General features: G+C 41.5%; 1 protein-coding gene across 1 annotated transcript in view; it reads left to right on the forward strand.

The window, feature by feature from the left end:
* The first annotated feature begins 3,102 nt into the window (after window positions 1-3,102).
* Window positions 3,103-19,898, forward strand: part of LOC111229668 (synaptic vesicle glycoprotein 2B-like) — a 40,182-nt gene continuing 23,386 nt past the window's right edge. Inside the window, exons 1-3 of the mRNA XM_022756088.1 lie at window positions 3,103-3,238; window positions 14,385-14,925; window positions 15,885-16,111. Coding sequence (XP_022611809.1) covers window positions 14,720-14,925; window positions 15,885-16,111 — 433 coding nt within the window. The 5' untranslated portion in view covers window positions 3,103-3,238; window positions 14,385-14,719. The remainder of the gene's footprint in view (window positions 3,239-14,384; window positions 14,926-15,884; window positions 16,112-19,898) is intronic.

The following is a 19,898-nucleotide window of genomic DNA, read 5'->3' on the forward strand; positions in this document are numbered from 1 at the left end:
AACAAGGAACCGGATGCGGTAGAAGTCTGCCTGCATGATGTTGGACCAGGTACTCGTGCACTCTGATAAACTTTCCCACTTTGTCCACACATCCTGCTGCCTGAACCCTACCGCCCTGCTCACTCACTCATCCTCCACGCCTGCTCGGATCTCTTCCTGGATTAGATGTCGTCTCTCCTTGCCCTGAGCCTTGCCAACCTGGGTCTTAGGTAAGTATCCCAAGCCCACTCTGCCAATTGCAATGGTGCTTTTTACCTTAGGCTTGACTCTGCAAAATATAAATCTGTAACAGTTCGACTGGGCAGCCAAAGTTCAGAGTCTTGTCACAGTCAAAGGTGTGAACAGGCCTGAAGTAGATTATACAATCATTATTTCATTAAAACAACTTTGCTGTCATAATTTCTCATGTTTTTTCCATCCTATTTGGGAGAAAAAAAAAACAGAAAAACATTCTGCTACTTTTCAGTAACATGTAGCTTACTACCTGGGTTGAAGATAAGTCCCTTCATTGTCTGGCTTGATGTAGCTGGCCACCTGAAGCACAAAATGCCACATTCAAGCAAAGATCTTTTTCTCTGCCGGGACATTTAGTTGTAAATTCCATCTGCACATGTGTCTGACATGACTCAAAGGGGTTGCTTTCATTATTGAGGGAGAACTTTGATATATCTGCTCATCAGGTCGGTGACTCATTCTCCTCTGTTAGCAGAGAGCAGAGAGGTGTAAGGGTTATTGACTTTAAACAAAAGAAAACTGGGACAAAGTAAAGAAGAAAAAAATGGGAGGTGGAACTTGAAGTTTACAGATTAATGGATTGGATGAAATGTACGCGAGGGGCTTTGATTCATCTGTTAATGTGCATTTGTGTTCAATAATCCGGCTGTGGAGGGTGTGTTAAGTTTTACCAATTTACAGTTTTGGGCAATTTGATTACAAATGTATGGTAATTTTGAGTTAGCAATAAATATAACAGGATTCTAGCATCATGTTTTATACAATTTGAGCCAGCAAATAAACAGATTTAACAAGCCAACATAATGCCGTACAGGAACAGGCTGAAACTGAAAGTTATTTTAGTGTTAGCCAAAAAGTTTTAATAATGATAATAATTAATTAAATCATAAATAATTGAAGTAATTTTGTTGTAGGCAGAAAGTTTTTCACAACTACTGTAGAATGTCATTAGAGTTGTTTTGTCTGTTTGGTAAAAGAAAGGGGATTTCATGTTCCCTCTGCTGATGGTGAGTGCTGACGGTTTATGATCCTCACAAACAATAATTAATAAACATGATACTATTAATACTTCTTCATTTTCCTCTTTTGGCCTGTGGAGAAAGTCAACACCAGAAACACCAGGGAACATCTGTGTGCTTGTGTGTGTGTGTGTGTGTGCACGATGAAGGTGCTTCCCTCCCAGCTGGAACACACTAATGAGCACACAATAGGTGCTCCATATGGAGCGCCTTCGGAGCACCTATTGTGTACCACACACACACACACACACACACACACACACACACACACACACGCAATACTGAATAAGTCTTAACCCTCTAACAGCCGTTTAAACTTGTGGGGTCCAGCATTTTGGATCTTCAATGTTGTCGGACTCCACAAGTGTAGTGAGCTCTCAGTTTTGGGACCCGATGAATATAGTAAACATACACACACAAAAACACACTGAATTACAGCTTCAAGTTATATAGATGCTGATGCAACCTATATCAGCTCATTACACAGTAATAAGCTCATATCATGGAAAACTGGACTGTCCAGTGGAAAAGAATAAAAAGCCTAAAACCAATGTCCAATCTGTAGTCTCTGTTTTGGATTAAGATGTATTGCATTAACACACATCTTCAATGGCCACAAATACCAACACAGTCTGACCATTCACCATGACTTTATTACATCAGTGATATGACTTGGTGATTCCAGGATTAATACTTCAGGATTCCAGCCCTATGTAGGTTGTGATCAATGTGTCATTTTCTTCCAAATTTGGCAGTCCTTTACGTCTTACGTTATTTTGTAAAGCTGGTCAGGTATCTGCTGAACTGCAAGTGCAGCATAGTAACATATACCAGATGTCCGCCTACACAACCCAACACATTCTCTCTTCTGGCTTTGACTGGAAGAGACAAAACGACGGAGTCTGAGCACTTCCTTATTGCTGAAACACACAAGGTCAATAGGAAAAGTATTAGTAGAAAAAGTAGTGGCATTCACAATAAGACCTAAATATGCAATAAAAGCCCACTCATTCTTTGCTTATAGACTCACATTTACATTTAAAGGGGCTAATAGCAAGTTTTGCTAGTGCTACATACCCAACATTAGCATTATATACATAATACGTCCTCTGAGCAGCGCTACTTCTTCAGGGCAACCTGGACGCTACTGTGACTCGGTATTGGAAAGTGACGAGACAGGGCTTGCTAGGGCAGAGCTAGCTAGTTAGCATGCTAACTTCAGTAGAAGAAAAGATGTGATAGAGACAATAGTTAACACTGGTGATGCTTTCCATCACTCGAGACAACTCTTAGCGAGTAAAGGAATGAAGTTTGATGCTGAACTCACAGCGTTTCTTCTAGACTGGTAAGTAAAGAGCTGTTCATGCTAACGCTGGCTACGTTGCAATAGCAATACTTAAAACAATAGTTCCTTCCAATATGAAAGAAAGAAGGTGGTGAGAGATAAAGAATGCTTATCTTACACAGTATCTGTGTGAAGCTGCAGGACTTCATCATCAGTGTGGAGAAAGTATCTCATCAAGCATCTCCACTCTCTAAGTCAACACATCTGTCACTCCCCTACACCACATCCTCATCTACCAATCCCTCCCTGCCTCCTTCCATTCACCCCGCCCCTCCCTCCCACCAGGCACCCATATGCTCTCTCCCTCTCCACGCTCACCCCTACCCCCACTCCGAACCCATATCTCCCCACCAGTCAGCCAAATGGAACGTTCTAGGGAGTACCGCAGTACAGAGGTGGACTGAACCATTGTGCGTGTGGTGGGTGGGTGGCAGCAGGGAGGAGTGCTGCAGAGAAAAGAGGAGGGAGAGAGAGGCAGCGCTACCCTCTCCAGCTCTAATCTCTTAGTCCCGTCTCTGTGCGTTGGTGCTCTTTATATATACAGAGTTATGTTTCAAGGATATGAATTAATTTGAAGACAGATTTGTGTGAGCTCAGGACACCATCGACTGGATGTAAACTTCAATTTGACTCTGTTCTGGTAAGTTATTTTCAATGTAGTTTGAGTTGCTTGTGTTGTATTTGACTTGGTCAGGATTGAAGCTGTAGTGAGCTCTGTATGTAATGTGCAGATCTTAAATTATAAAGGAGAAAATTATTATTTGATGGAGTCTCAGCACTGAAATTACCCTGAGATATGATTTATTTTAAGATTTTGGACACAACCAGATATTTAAAATTCTTATGGTGGTTTATATATGTGTAATTCTCAGATAAAATGCAGTTTATCTTGTGCAATGTATTTGTAAGTCTTGTTTTTAACTTCCAGACTGAGCAGAGTAGATAATGTACTGTTTAGAGTATGAGCAGATCAGACATCAGAACTTTCGCTCCAATAGTAGATCCACAGCTCTGTGTGACTCACGCAGAGAAAAAAAAAACATAGTAGATGACAAATATATCGAGGACAGTGAATCTAGAGTCCTTAACAAGGTGCAAAGTAAATGAGAACATGAATCTATTAATAACAAGCAGGAAGCACGAAAGCTCCTATTCAGCAGGGATTGCTTGCTAACAGCATTATGTAATCAATGCACACACACAAACACAAACACACTTCTCATATTTCATTCTTTTGCTTGCGATATGTATACTCCATTTAACAGCATGAGCATTTGTACCGTGGGACAAGGACTTCTGTTGTGTTGTTGCTGTTACTGTTGACTCATTCGCTGTGTAACAGGGACTTCCCATCAAACATTTAGAGGAGGAACAGCTGGGTTTCGGTCTTTGTGTCTTTACTGTCCTCCATAAATGAGCTATGGCAAAGCTTCTTCTATAATAATGACTGTAAAGTCACGCAGACGGTACATCTGTCAGGGCTGTAAACATGCCCCCATAAAACCCCTCATTCTGATGTTAAAAAGCAAATAATTCATTGTGTTGTTTTCTTTCAAAAAGAGTAAAAATTGTGAAGAATGACACAATAAGAAAGGATTATGTTGATTGACCTCTAAACAGTAACAGAATTGGCCGACAAGTCCTCCAAACCTTGTCACCTCTAAAGCTTGTCATCCAAATGACCATTGTGGGTCTCTAGGGATGACAATGTCTTTTTTTAATTTTTTAATTTATTGCAACACAAAAGACAGAACATTAACAAGACAGAGAAAAACAAAACAATGAATACAGGACAATGGGATGGCAGCGTTTCTTGCCAAGCCAGTTTGATCCATAGATGACTGGCACAAATTCTACCATAGACTGTCATGGTCCCCATCATCCCCTGACCCCCCTTTTGTGCCTCCAGCAGGTTGATATAGTCACTGTTGAATGTTTCATGTTCCCCTCAGGTTCAGTTGTAGTAAATATGACTGGTTGACTTTTACCTCAGCATGTTGGGATCATGTTAGCTTGTTGAAATTAGCTACAAAACTCTGCACAGTCTCCAAAGCTGCATCATGGCAGACTCCTTGTCTTGTTTGATTCAGTGCCCCAAACAGTAAAACAATGTTCATGCAGCCACTTGACGTTTTTGTCAGGAAAAGGTACAATATACAAGTCATTTAAGACATTTTAAGAAATTACAAATCTCAAATTGGCACCAGTCATAGTGGCCTGATGTTTTTTACATGTTTTGAAAAGTCCCATATAGTCTAAAGGTAGATGTCCATGTGTTGTTTGATTATAAATCAGGTCTAGGTTCTATATTAATACTGTGAAAGTATCAAACGCCTCAGTCCACAGAGAAATGCACACAGCCTGTATTCAGAAACTGAGCCTTAAAACCAGCCGTCAGGACTTCTGTAACTTTGTGATGTCACAACAAAGCAGTCACCACTCTCACCTGTGCCCCAAGCCCCGCCCACCTGGACCAACCAACATCCAACCTAGCAGGATTTAGTTTCTCTGAGTGTTTACCTGAAATCTGCTATATTTTTATTGGATCACTCAGAAAACAGTCAGCCAATCAGAAGAGAGGCTCAGAGCATGATGGATTACTACGTCATGGACCTGCGAAATTCCTGCAATGTGACTTTCATAAACACAGCGAAATGAATGTGTAAAGAAAGATAGAAGATTTGTGGTAAACATGGAAAAACACTGACATGGCCCTTTAAAACCAGCTGATGGCTCATATTTGATCACACTGCTGTGCCAGAGTGCAGCTTAGGCTACTTCTGCTCTGATTTGAAACAAGAGACTGCACTGTACCTAAGTGTATGTGTGTGTGTGTGTGTGTGAGGTCTCTTCCTGCTGTAGATAGAAACGTGATGAATAATTAATCCTGTCTAAGTGACTTGGCTGACTCTGTAGCTTTCTCCTCAGCTTCCTCTTCCTCATGGGTCTGAGCCTGGTTGTTTTTGTCTTTTCTGCTCACGCAGTTTAATACATCACTTTCTTTATTAAATCAATAGGATGAAAAGGTTGTCATCATAAGAGACTGCCTGTCGAATACAGCAGAGGTGTAGCTTCTCAAAGCATAATAAAGCTTCTCTGTTCCCATTAGGACAGAAGTGTTTTGTCTGGTGTTTACTGAGGAATGTTTTCAGAGGGGTGATTTGTGGTCTCTCTAGTGTTTCCTGACTCTGTCCTTAGGGACTTGGTTTTGACCAATGGAAACAGCTGTTCTGAGGTTAATTATAAAAAACAGACTTGAAAAACAGAAATTTTACTTGTACTTTACTTGTACTTTCATTAGAAGATTGAAGATTTGAAGATTGTATTTCCCTACACGTATGTCATATGAAAAGTCATGATAAACAGTGTGAATGGGCAATAAGGAGCCACATTAGCAGCTGGTTTGTCTGTGGACAGAACACCAGCAAATACAAGAGCAGATATATTTTCATTTAGTGGATTGTTCTGTAATAAAACTCTGATCACAGAGTAAATTAGCGTATTCAAACTGCTGATGAAACCAAAGCATAAAACAAAGTCATACTATAACAAGATCCTACTAAACAAAGTCAGACTAGCTCAGGTTTGACTTCTGTTTATGCTGCTGCTGCGCTCCTCCGGTCTGTCTGCAGAGTCACTCTTTGAATCAATTGGATTGTTATGGATTTGAACTTCTTTTCTCTGAGCTTTTCAGCCACAACTTTGCTGTTCTAATACATTTTTATCATTCATGTAAAGTGAGTCAGCAACAGTCCACTGCTGCTGCCTCATAAAGATACAAACACATTAACGTTAAGCAGGTTGGTGAACCCGCCCCTCTCAGCGGTGGTGGGAGGCAGACGAGAGCGAGATGAGGGCCGCACAGGAGCCTGCTCCACCGGGCTGATCTCCACTGTTCAAAGAAGCTCTAATGGTATGACAGGGCAGAGAGCTTTAATGTCAAAACAGAGCAGAAAATGATTCAAATTGATATTGAAATTGAGGATTAGCAATAAATATACAATTATAAGCAAATATATTGATTAATATTATTAATTATAACAATTCAATGTAATAAAAAGCATTAAACAACAATTACATTCAATTCAGCTGATGACCACACTGGACAGAAAGGTTGTCCATGATGTTTGGAAGGAACAAGTCTAGATAGAATAACATGGGCAGCTGTAATACTGTTATCCAGTTACTACAGAGCTTGTCTCTCTTAGTGTTTGACAACAGTCAATATGTTTTACAGCTAATACGTCTTTTCTCCCACACGTAAGGATAAACTCACGATACATATTTGTTCATTTTTCTCTCATTTCCTTATATTTCTTACATTTCCTTATTATATAGTTGCTTATATTTATATTTATGGCCTAGCTGTGTCCAGTCTGTACATCGTCAGAGTTTTCCTCAGTTTTCTGTCAGTCACAGTGGTCAGGTCCTCTGCCACCATCTCCTCCCTGTTCAGAGTCAAATACAATTTTGATTTACTTTGTGATCTGGTGGTTTTCTTCTAATATTTGATCTGATTTTCTTTGTGTTTTGAGATGACACGGTTGGTTCCAATTGTTTGCTGTCGGTCCTGAAGCGGCGGTGTGTGTGTGTGTGTGTGTGTGTGTGTGTGTGTGGGCAGACCCTCAGGACTCTTATCTTTGTTCAAGTCTTGGTCCTGAAGATCCCTGATTAAAGGTGTATATAAGATATCATGGCTTGTGTCTAAATTGTAATTATAACTTAACTAATTAATAATTAATAACTCATTTAATTATTCAAGCATATCAGCCAAGTTCTGCCCCGCAGGCTCTGTTGACTGTCTGTGAACTCTGAGTATGTGTTTGCACAGCTCTGCAGGGCTTCCATGTTTTTCCCACTTTGATCTCGACTGGCTGATGGACCCAGACTTCACTACCACTTAATATTATTGGATCTATTACTGCTCAGTCTCTGTGAATTTATTTTTCACAGAACTGGATCGTTGTTGAATGGGTCAGTGTTTTGGTCTTTTCCATATTTACAGTTGCTGTCCATGTCTGACTGAACTTGTGGAGGATGTCCAGCTCTGCTGTGAACCCTCTCTGGAGGGGGACAGGAGAACCAGGTGTTCAGCAGACATCAGACATTTGACCTCTGAGTCCTGCAGAGTTTCGCCAGCTGCTGTGGATGTTTGCAGTTGTTCTGCAGACGTTCTTATATATACAGTATGTCGAAGAGGGTCGGGGCTCATGTTGCTGCTTCTTTTGTTTCCAATTTGAATTGCGCGTCTGTCATGGGTTTTACCTCCTCTGAAGATGTGGCCAGATGTGTGATGGTTGAATCCAACCTGACCTTCAGCTGGTGATGCTGCAGAGCTTCACACCCACGCAGCTGCTGACACACGTCCCTCTGTAAATCTGAGGCTCACACCTGTCGTGTGATGAGACCGTTGGTCCAACTCTGAGGAAATAATCCCTCAGTCAGAGTTAGACTGAATCATTTTAGAAACGTTTTCTGTGCAGTGTTTTGTTTAGGATCCATCAGGCCCACGAGCTTTTCTGCTTTTGAAGGTCTTTAATTTTGTTTTCATCTCGTTCAGAGTAATGAGGAAATCTAAGATGTTTTGGTTTGTCTGAATATCAGTTCTATATTTTATAGTTGTTCAGGTACCTGTTTGGTTTCTCAGTCAGTTCCTGGTGGTTTTGGCTCTAATAGTCTGAAGATGTTCAGTCCACATGTCTCCGTCCTGTAGCAGCAGCTGCTCAGGCTCAGACTGACACAGAGGTTCACTGGTCCCAGAACAGCTTCGATTCTCTCCTCTCTTCAAGGAGGCGTCACTGTTTCTGAGGGTGTTTTATCTTTGTGGTTCTTAGTGTATTTGTATATGTGTTCCACATCACTGAAGCTGTCTGTGATTGTGTTTCAGGTCAGATCATTTGTTTTTTCAGTTTTTGACAGTGTTTGTCAAACCTGTGTTTTATTTTTCTTTTATTCTTTTCTTTTTAACTATGTTTGTTTGTAGTTTGAATTTCGCTTTATTTACTTCTCTTGAAGGCCTCATTTATACTTTGGACACATATTCTTTCAGTAGTAGGAGAGTAGCTTTATTCTATAAACTCCTCTGGTAATGATTTAATCTCTTCACTCTTCCTCTTGGTTTTGCTCGGTGCTGTCTGGGGCCCGTCTATGTCCTGGGTTTGTTGAACAGCTTTTGTGTGTGTGACATTGTTGTGTTTGAGGAAGAGGGTGCTTTGGTTTGGTCTGATGAAGGGGTTTGGGCTCTGACTGTGAACACATTGACAGAGAAGGGGTTCATGATCATAGGTCATATATGTGAGCAGTAAGTGAACCCTCCCACAGAGTCTCCTCCTACCTGACTGTTGACAGTGTTCAGACTGAGGCTTCTGCAGAGGTGTAAGAGCTCCTCCCCATTTCTGTCAAGTGTCACAGTTGTTTGTGGGAGGCAGGAGAACGTGATGCAGGCAGCGATTATGTAACTGAGAAAACAATTCAGTGCTACATGAGACAGGTTAGACTTTTCTGTACTTGATAAACTGTGAGCGCACAAAATTCTATTCAACCGATATTACCCTCATCAGAGACGTTTATGGCTCTTTGTATTTATCCGTTAGTTAACAAGATGTCTGACTGTCAACAGTGTTCAGTGTGGTTTGTGAGAAAGTTAGGGCCATGGAACGAACTAGACCTCATAGGTGCAGAGTTTATAAATCACTATGTTTTGAATCGAAAGTCCTGACCAGTCCAGACAAAATAATCTCATCACAAGCTCCTGTCAGTGGTTTTTCTGGAGCTCGTGATCTCATCAGCAGTTTCTCACAGTTTCCAAGGAGCAGTAGATCTTAAAGTTTCAATGTTTAGGACTTATCGTCTATGTTGGCTTTAAAGAGACTGAAAGTTCAAGCTTGACCTTATGAAGATCATGTGATGTGATGGAAAGCTCCACAACAGTTATTAAATGTGACTGTTTTGTCAAAACAGTGTTGTAGAGCTGGAGTCCAAATCATAGACTCATAGACAGCATTCAGACCGTTAGTTTTAGTGTATGTACATGTTTGTGAGTGTATTTATCTGATTTCTGTGTCACAGACAGACAAATAAACTCACCTTGATGTGGATCTTTTTATCTGTATATCAGCTCAGAGTGGAGCACAGGAGCCCATCTTGGAACTCGACTCAGACTCTGCCTTTATGACTCAGACTCAGGTAATGGGGACTCGTCTTTGGTGACTCGGACTCGGACTCAAACACTGGACACTGGAGCCTCAACTCAGACTCAGGGTTTAGTGTCTCCTCCACAATACTGTCCTACCTGAGCGTAACACTTGTCCCTTACCATTTTTAATCTATTTTACACAAGTTAAAAGTTTCTGCAACAAAATCACAAAAAAGACAGGAAAAGTGTTCAACAGTGTTTCTGGCTTAGCATGGATGTGGCTAAGCTAGCATTTACACACAACTGGTGACTAAACTTACAGGAGATCATCCATCGTCAGGAGGAGACGTTTCATGAGTAAGTGATGAAATCCAACAGTGGGAATGGTTTGAGTTTGCTCAGGGAGCTCTGCAGCCCAGATGCTAACAGCACCAGTGGCTCTGCAGCTCTGGCCCGCTCACTGATCCTGACAGGAGGTGTTGTTTACTGGACCAGCAGAGCAGCTCCTGGGAGACGCAAAGAAAAAGACAAAGATTGTTTTGCAGTTTTTGTCCGACGGGTTGGTTATCCCACATTTTTATTAACAGACAAAAGTAAACACATACGCTCACTCGCTCTCCCTCGCTCGCCCACACCGATGTGTTTCCTCTGTCTCTCTTCATGATGCTGTCTCATCACAACACAGGGAAAATCAGACACTGAGCTAACGGAGGAATCACCTTACTTCTGTTGCCCTTTCACCTATCAATTCATTTTTTTTGACAACTTATTTTGATTTTTTTATTGGTCCTTCACTGTGTCGTTCCTCTTTAATCATGAATGTATTTTTACTTATGGTTCATTCATTTGTATGTTTTGAGCTGTCGGTGCAGAACAGAGGACGTTTCTCTGTTTACTTTAAACCTCTGCGATCTATTCAAGTGTGATGGTGAAAATGAAAGGCTCCAGTGCACAGAGGGAGAAGGGATTTTCAATGAAGTAGAGACGTGGAAACTGCTGTTCAAAGCAGATTATTTTATATGTTTTATAACATATCTGGAGAGGCTCCTTTAAACCTTTCATACTTGGTCTGGTTACCGACTATTGGATGGACTACTATGACATTAGCATGGCTGATTCTGTAGACTCTTAGTCTTTATGTTGATATCATTCATGGACAGGATAACAAGGCACAGTAAAGGTCTGAAACGTGTCTTGGTGACATTAGATTAGTATCTTTTACGACAGTTTCATCCATCTGGCTTTACTAAACTTTCCGCCCTACACATTGTATTACTTCGAGGTCAAAAGTGAGGCCAGTTTTGGACAGAGCTTGCGGCACCAGCTGCAGTAATATCAGTGTTGTATTGTGAAGAAAAGCCACTACAGGTTGATCTCATGCCAACCTCACTCCTGGTAACATACAGATATAAACGGCTGAGATTCTGACTGGGGAGGACTTCATTATTTAGCTCCTGCTTCTTGGCATTAAGGGAGCCAGTCAGTTGGTAAGACTGTCCCAGAGGACTCTGTTTGCTCTGGGCAGAAATGACTCGGAGAATTCCTCGGAGTCACTTCACCAGACTGTAGGATGTTGCGGTCCCTCTGACCTGGATACGTGTTTAGAAAAGGCACAGATGGACATGATCAATATATACTCTCCAAGCACTTCATTAGGAACACCACACTAACACTGGGTAGTTCCTCTCTTTGCTCTCAAACAGCCTCAGTTCTTCATGTCGTGGATTAAACAAGACGTTGAAACTTTCCTCTGACTCTCTGCTCCATGTTGACATGACTGCATCACATCATTTCTGCTGATTTGTCAGCTGCACATTCATGCTGCCAATCTCCTGTTGTACCACATCACAAAGGTGTTCTACTGGATTCAGGTCTGGAGACTGAAGTTCACCGAACTCATCAAACTACTGCACTTAATAAAAACCAAATAAAAAGCTTTGCACCTCAGTCTCTAGACTTTAGAAACTGGTGAAAAGACAATATTTTTAAAAGTGCAACCAAACAATGTTGAGGAATATATATTCCTTATCATCTTTTCCTGCACTCTGTAAATTAATGTTAGCATACTCCAGACTGACATTCAGGGAAAGGAAAAGGTTAAAGTTGCTGAAACCTGCAGACACTCTGCTGACTCTGCTATCAGATTAATTATGTTTCTTTATTAGGAGAGAGTCGGTCAATACAGCCTGATAAAGCCAGAGTCAGTCATGTGACGGAGACTCTAACCCACTCCGACCAGACTTTAATTTCCTGCTGGCCACCTATCAGTAATAAAACAACCATCACCGTTCACCTGTCAATCACATCATTTATTACTGCTGACTCATCACTCGTCAGACTTTCTTTTCTTTCTGTCATTCTGTGTCTTTCACTCTCAACAATCTGTTTGTGGTTGTTATTTGTTATTTATAAGATGCAAGAACCACAAGAAAACATTATTCAAATTGAATGCACTGCCATAGAAAAACCAGACATGACAAGAATTAAAAGAGATATTTATTTATTGTATTTCTGTTTTGTTGTCTTTCATTTGCTGTGCTGTTTTTTTTTTTTTTTTAACACTTCTTGCTTTATATATCCTCCCCTAATATCCTCACATGTCAATCAAAATCAAAACCTCACCTGTTGTCGACCTCAGCTTGCTGGAGTCACAGCTGTCTGGTTGAGTGACAGTGACTCTGTCAAATAGCTTCAAAAGACTTTTCCTTTTATGAGTTGTGTCGTGTATAAAAGCACATACGACACTGGGAAAGTTACCTGCAGTTGTTTTAGTGCAGAGTTACCCAGGGTGCAGCAGGAGGGCGAGGGAAGGGGCGACTGTGGCTCAGGAAGCAGAGCAGGTTGTCCACTCATTGGAAAGTCGGTGGTTTGATTCCTGACTCCTCTGGCCCTCATGTCGAAATGTCCTTGAGCAGGATACTGAACCTCTGATTTCCTCTGTGTCACTGGTGTGTCAGTGATAGGAGAAGTGCTGTGCGAGTGTGTGTGAATGGGTGAATGTGGCTCATATCGTGAGGCACTTTGAGAGGTTGATAAGACTAGAAAAGAGCTGTATAAGTGCAGTCCACCAGCCACCCAGTGGTCATCCCCCCAACCACTAATGGTGTAATGTTAGCCTGATGGAGTAATAGTCTGTCCAGTGGTTTTGAAGAAACCACACAACAGACAGCAACACTTCTTTAAGTATCACAGCAACCTGTTTTAGCTGATCTGCCGGCTGATAAACAGAGTGGAGGATCCTTCAGCGCGGCGTCTTACCTTTCGAATGGTGCATCTGAATCAGCAAAGTATCAATACAACGCTAAGGTCCTGCAGTAATTCTGGAGTCAAAGCCTCTCGTCTGCCCTCACATCATCAATCTAACAAGATAAATACATTATCTGGTGCATCTGTGGCTAAATGTGGATACATACTGTCATTATTAAATATGACACGAGTGATTCTGAAATCTTAATTCCCTGTTTACCTGCTGATACAAAGGATGAGGATACCTACTGTCATGATGATGATGATGATGATGATGATGAATCAAGTGGAAATAAGAGCAGGACTGAAGAAGTGATCTGACAGGGGGAGGGGTCAGAGTGTCACTGGTTGCAGGTCAGCAGTGGGTTCGGTCACAGGTTGAAGCTGTGTCTAAACTAAAATGAGGTGTTATGTTGCTCTTTAACAGGATAGTGGCTTTAGTTTAGGCTGGGGGGTACGTGTGGTGCAGACCCCAAACAACAGTGAATTGATCTGACTAAAGAGTATTGATGGTGTGTATCCAAAGCCTGATGCTGTAAAGCTCCATTCTTCTGTCTACCCTGAAGCTCTAACATCAACATTCAACACAACACTAATAAAACCATAATGACATTTTAAAATGAGTAACGTATGGATGGATGGTTGGGATTCTCTCTGCAGTGGGTTTTTATTCGAGTGTAATCACATGTGAATGCACAACAGTTCATGTTGAGGGATATGACATCATGCTGGGACCATCACACTGTGACCATCTGCCCTGTTTCCAAAACCCTCCCACTTATCCAACCCAAAATACCACCCAAAGAAATTCCCCTGGTTCTCAGTGTGACCTCCTCTTCACCTAGACATCGTTTATTACATAAGCCTTCACACATAATATATAATATGTCAGAGCAATCTTCATTGTTTACCTGAAGAGAAAGTGGTTGTTGCAGATACATGTCACAGATTCTGATGGGTCACAGAATAGAGCAGAACACTGGCAGCGGGCTGAGGCCGAGCACTAACTTCACCCTGTTGGACAGCAGATATTAAACAAAGGAGTTGTCACCCCCCCCCCTTCGTCATAAGCACCCTCCTACATATATTATGTTTGCAGTTGTTTTGAACGGTTAAGCCGGTCAGCCAGTCAAACTAAAACTGAAAACATGAATGAAAGATTTGATGAGGGATTCATTGGCTGTGAAGCTTATGAATTTGTATTTTATCAAATTTTAGCTCATGAATTTGGGTATTTGATCCACTTTGAACTGGATCCAAAATGAAACCAACTATCAGAACCTGGTGTTACATGATGGTAACTATCCTTGTGATGCCTCTCTCTCTCCCTCTCTCTCTCTCTCTCTCTCTCTCTCTCTGTCTGTATTTTAAGAATAACTTAAGCTGAGAGTTTTTCTGTTCACAGGAGTGAAGATCATCTGGACTCTGGAGTCACCACAACAACAACTACAACCAGAAACTGAGACACACACACGTTTCAACTACACAACAAAGTGGTTGAAATTGTGATGTTAGATGACATCATCGTTACATCATTACCATCTGTAAACTTTAAAAGCCAGTGTGAGGAGCACAGTCACTGTAACTAAAGTGACACAAGCATAACTTTGGTTTTTAGGTGAATTAATCATGTTTATCTCAGTCACTTATTTCTGAATTTAATTCCAGACATAAGTATCAAGCCTAACAAAAGACTTACAGTATAATCAGCTACCAGCTGAGCAGGGTTAGTAAGCCAACATGGCTGACCCCTACCAAAACAACATGTACCAACAAGGGGGTGACAGCTATGGGACTTACGGAGAAGGTGGCGACTACCCTCCTCAGGAAGAGGACGCAGCGAGCGACGTGACGGAAGGACACGATGAAGAGGATCAGATGTACGAGGGGGAATATCAGGGGATCCCACATCCTGACGAGGTGAAGGCTGCACAGAGAGCCGCACGGTGAGACTTCTTCTTGTGTAAATGTTCTAGAAAGACCCTCCCTACCCCCCCGACTCTAGGTCCCAACGTCAATGGACCCAGGAAGCAGACATGCTGAGGGAGCTGCAGCACTCCATAAAATCAGGGATTATAAAAACCATCAGTTTAAATTTGCACAATCTTTAATGTTATTGGCTGTATGTGTAGTATTTGTGATGGGAAAGAGAATTTTTTTTAAACTTTATTATGGATTTATTGTCAGACTGATAGACCAGTACCATGCCCCTCGCAACGTCAGAGCAGGTCAGACTGAGAAAGCGAGAGAGAACCAAACAAGACAGTGTCAGCTGTTTCATATGGCAGATCGAACATGGATTGAATGCTTGTCTCCTGTGTGAAATTACTTTTATAAACTCACGGGTCGTATCTCTCTCACCTGTGTCCAGGTCTGTGTAGTTACTATGACAAACAGTTTATTGGTGTTCGGATTTTTTTCTTTCCAATATTGTTGTTAGTAACTATCGGATATAAAGGGCGTCTGGTTTATGGCTCTGAGAAAATCAAGCATGTTTGAAACTCTGGAACAGCTGATGATGAGGTGAATACACGTCTGAACCACTTAAAAACCAGAGGAACCTGACGGGAACGAGCGCAGACAGAGGGCGTAGCAGAAGCAGCAGCTGCTCCTTAGCAGAACTGAGAGTATGGAATTGTAGGACACCAGCGTCTGCAAGCACTCAGAGCCCAGGACACAGTGCAGGAGAACAGACTTTGGGTTCTGTTCATGCGTGTATAGCATGTTCTGTGTCCTGTGTGGACAGCTCAATAAAAATTCAAGTGGTTCAGTCAGATGCACGTTGAGAAATCCATTGCCCTGACAAACCAGAGACATCTTTCAGTTGGAGACATTCAGGACAGTGTAAACACATTGACATTTCCTTCCTCTTTTCATGACTTGTCATACTCTCTCTGTGTCCCAGGGCTAAAGCCCGAGAAGGCAGAAGCGGCATCTCTGAACTAGAGGAGTTGTCTGAACAGTACGAGGACATCATGGAGGACTGTGGCCACGGGAAGTTCCAGTGGACGCTCTTCGTGGTGCTGGGCCTGGCTCTAATGGCCGATGGAGTCGAATGTTTCGTGGTGGCTTTTGTTCTACCGTCCGCAGAAAAGGATCTGTGTCTGTCCCACGCAGAGAAAGGAACGCTGGGTAAGAGCTTCAGTGATTTATTGTTGATCACAGTGTGGTTTCTTTGTGAGGAGTGCTGGTGAAGTCTGTGTTGTTGTCTGTGCAGATCTATTTTACAGGAATTATATGAACTCTAAACCTTATTGACCATAATTTGATCCCATACCTCTGTGACACACTACGTGAGGTACTCACACCAGAGGTTCAATACTCATAAACTCAAAGCAGCATCTGGGTTTATGTTAGTAAAATCTAAAGATTGGTGAAATTCTCTGAAAGCCTTTCTTTCTTTATTTCCTTTATTTTCCCTGGTAATAAAAGTTTTTTTTCCCTATTTCTATTTGCTGATACAACCCAATTAGGAACCTATACTAGCTACTAATTATATCCACTTCCAGTGAAAAGAGTTTGTGTTACTACATCTTCTGAAGCATTGTTTGGACAATATTTTACTGCAGGAAGTAGTACTGTATCAGAATGGCAAGAAAAAGGCAAGTGACAAAGGAAGACTCACTAGTTCAGGGGTTTATCCTACAGCAAGATAATGACCCAAAACATACCTCCAGGCTGTGTCAGCGCTACCTTAGAAGAAGTCTACCTAGCTGTGCACCTACTGAGTGTGGGCCCTAGGCCGGTTGCACCCTCTGACCACGTGGTTGTTCTGCTCATGGTTAAAACTCCTCCTGCACAGATGTTTCACATGAAAAGCCTCCAAGCAGCTGCCCTGTTTCCCACCTGAACTTGCCTCATCACGCAACTGTCTCCATTTCCGTAATTAGTCCCCTCTGTAAACCTACCTGCTCATTTCACTCAGTATTTTCCACTATGTCTGGATTTCTGCCTTCACTCCTGTTTTCTGATGATTCATTTTTGCCTGCTCCATTTGTACTGTTATCATAATCCCAGCAGGGAACAAGTGCAGAATGAAAACCAGCATGTAAAGGAAACAAGACAGGTTGTCTGTATTGTAATGCAGCATTTCATCACTTCAAGCTCTGTCAGGAAAACATCCATGTGGATAAAAAGGATGCTGTACAGAGGCTTCAGAACATGTTCAGACCGCTTCACTCTTTGCACACTTTATTATGTTTCCAGATTTCATTGTAAAACATTAAAATTGACATTTTTGACCATCAACCCAATAATGACTGAGTCTCAAATAAGCACAATCCAAAAGAGCCAACTGATAATGTTGGCTGGTTAAACAGCACCAAGGTTTGTGGAATAGAACTGATTCCATCAATACAATGAGACTCATGTTTTGACTTTGTCATTATGTGTTACTGAGTGTAGACTCATGGGCAAAATGGCTATTGTATCCATTCAAAATGAAATCTGCAGCACAGTAAAATAGGTGAAGCATTTTCTGAAGCCACAGTGAATACAGACAAAAAGGGTTGCATCATATACAGGACATGCTGTATGTGATACACATTTTTGCATTTGAACATTTTGCTATGCACATACGAAACAAAAGACATGTATGATGTTGTGATTATACATGAGGACAGAATTGATCAAAGACACTGTAAAGTTGAAGTGGGAGGAGTTAACTAGTTGATGAGAAAGTGAGATCAGCAGAGTCTTATTGTATCGATGGAATCAGTTCCACTCACCTCAGTGCTGTTCAACCAGACTTCACTAGCAGCTGGATTTTGTGGATGGTCCTGACTCTTATTTGAGACTCTGTCATCATTGGCTTTACTGCAGAATTTATGTCACTTTGCTCCTCTGTCAGGACCGTTATCAGGCTCTTCTCTTACCCTTCATCTGCATCAATGGCACTGAAAATGAAAGTTGAAGAAGTATTATCCTCCAAGAGGAAACATTTAACAGTTTGAGTTATATATGACAGTCACAAGAGCAAACCAGTGCAATAATCAAGTAATGAGATTAGTCCTGTAATTAAAATATCTGCCAAAATAACTGTCACTGAGACAGATTCACATTTTTATTTCATCAACACACTAACAGACTATTATCATTTTAGCTTTAGCTTACTTTAGTTGTATCTTTATGATCAAAACTAATGATAACAACCAGACAACTTCACGCAGTGACAGTGACACGTTCTACAGCATTAATATTGTAACATGAGGGTTGGATGTGTGGTGGTTTGGGTGGCTCTTGATTAAAGAAACAGCAGGATGGAGACGGGTTAACTTCGTCTGCTTCACAACAACAACACTTCCTCTTTCCAGGTCTGACTGGAAAGAGACTAGACTGAGGTAAATAAGCAGAAAACTTGAGAGATTGATTCTGGAGGTTACTGTAAGTGTTTTTAAAGATGCACATGTAAATATTTAAACTTGTAAATATGTAAAATAATAATTGTATAAACATGTAAATAGTCAACTGTACAAACAATGTAAATATATTTTTGGTAAGTTACCTCAAATAGACAAATGAATTAACAACTAAACCTTATTATCATCTTATCATTATCTTAAATTATTGTAATCAACAATGTATACAAGGCGGCACGGTGGTACAGTGGTTAGCGCTGTCGCCTCACAGCAAGAAGGTTCCGGGTTCCAGTCCCAGCTCGGACGCGGGGTCTTTCTGTGTGGAGTTTGCATGTTCTCCCCGTGCTTGTGTGGGTTCTCTCCGGGTACTCCGGCTTCCTCCCACAGTCCAAAGACATGCAAATGGGGACTAGGCTGATTGATTACTCCAAATTGACCATAGGTATGAATGTGAGAGTGAATGGTTGTTTGTCTATATGTGTTTGCCCCCCGCGACCCTACTAGAGGATAAGCGGTAGAAAATGGATATACATTTGATGTGTTCTAATACACATACACACACACACGCACACACACACACAGAGGCACCCAAAGGGAGAGTCAATGAGTTTCCGCAGCAATCATCAAACTACTCCTGCAGTGTAATTAGCTAATGGGCCCTGAGGAGGTAGGCATGAATCAGCTTGTTGGACCAAGTCTGTAATATAAATGATGTTGTGGTATTGGTCCATATACACTTAGTGTAACTGTATGCAGCATGTGAGCGAGTGTGAACATGTGTTTTGTTGTGAAGTTGAATGATGTGTGTTATAGCCTGCATCTAAATATACTGTATATCTGGTCTTTTAGTCCTACAGGAGAGAAGGATGAGGAAGAGAGCGAAGAGAGGAGATGAGGAGTGGTTAGGAGAGCAGAGATGAAGAGGAAGACGACAGGGGAGAAAAAGGAAGCGCAGAGCAGAGGAAAAGAGGAGAGAAAAAAGGGAAAAGAAATGAAGCAGCTGAAATTAGAAAAAAAAACAGTAGAGTAGTGGAGAAAAGAGAAGAGGAAATTGAAAGAGGAGCAGAGAAAAAGGTGAGAAAAACAGATGAGAAAAGAGGAATATAAGAGCAGAGGATCTGTTGTGGATGTCGATGAGAGATTTGAAGTCGGACTTTCACTCCAGTCGTAGTGACGTTTATATGAAGAACATATAATAAGTGATTATTAAGCTTGAGTCAGCTCTATGCCTCAGCTCAGTTCATCTGAGTGTGTGTGTGTCCGTCATTGACATTAACAATTATGATATGCAGTATGTTTATTTACTAACATCATGTGACGATGATGTCATTAACAGATGTGTACTGGTAACTGATGTGTCCCAAACCTTCTGTCCCCTTCAGCAAACACCTGACTCAGCAGCATACAGGGTGCTGGGTGGAGCAGAGAAACAAACCAGGGATACTTTCTGTAAAACTTTCTCTCTCTCCCTCCATCTGTCCATCCTCAGCCTCCCTCTCCATCTGTCTGTCCATCTCATTATTCCTCCGCACTGATGACTGTTGTTTTCAAGTTGATCGCGC

This window comes from Seriola dumerili, unplaced genomic scaffold, assembly GCF_002260705.1.
Source record: "Seriola dumerili isolate Sdu_G_001 unplaced genomic scaffold, Sdu_1.0 BDQW01000242.1, whole genome shotgun sequence".
Taxonomy (NCBI): domain Eukaryota; kingdom Metazoa; phylum Chordata; class Actinopteri; order Carangiformes; family Carangidae; genus Seriola; species Seriola dumerili.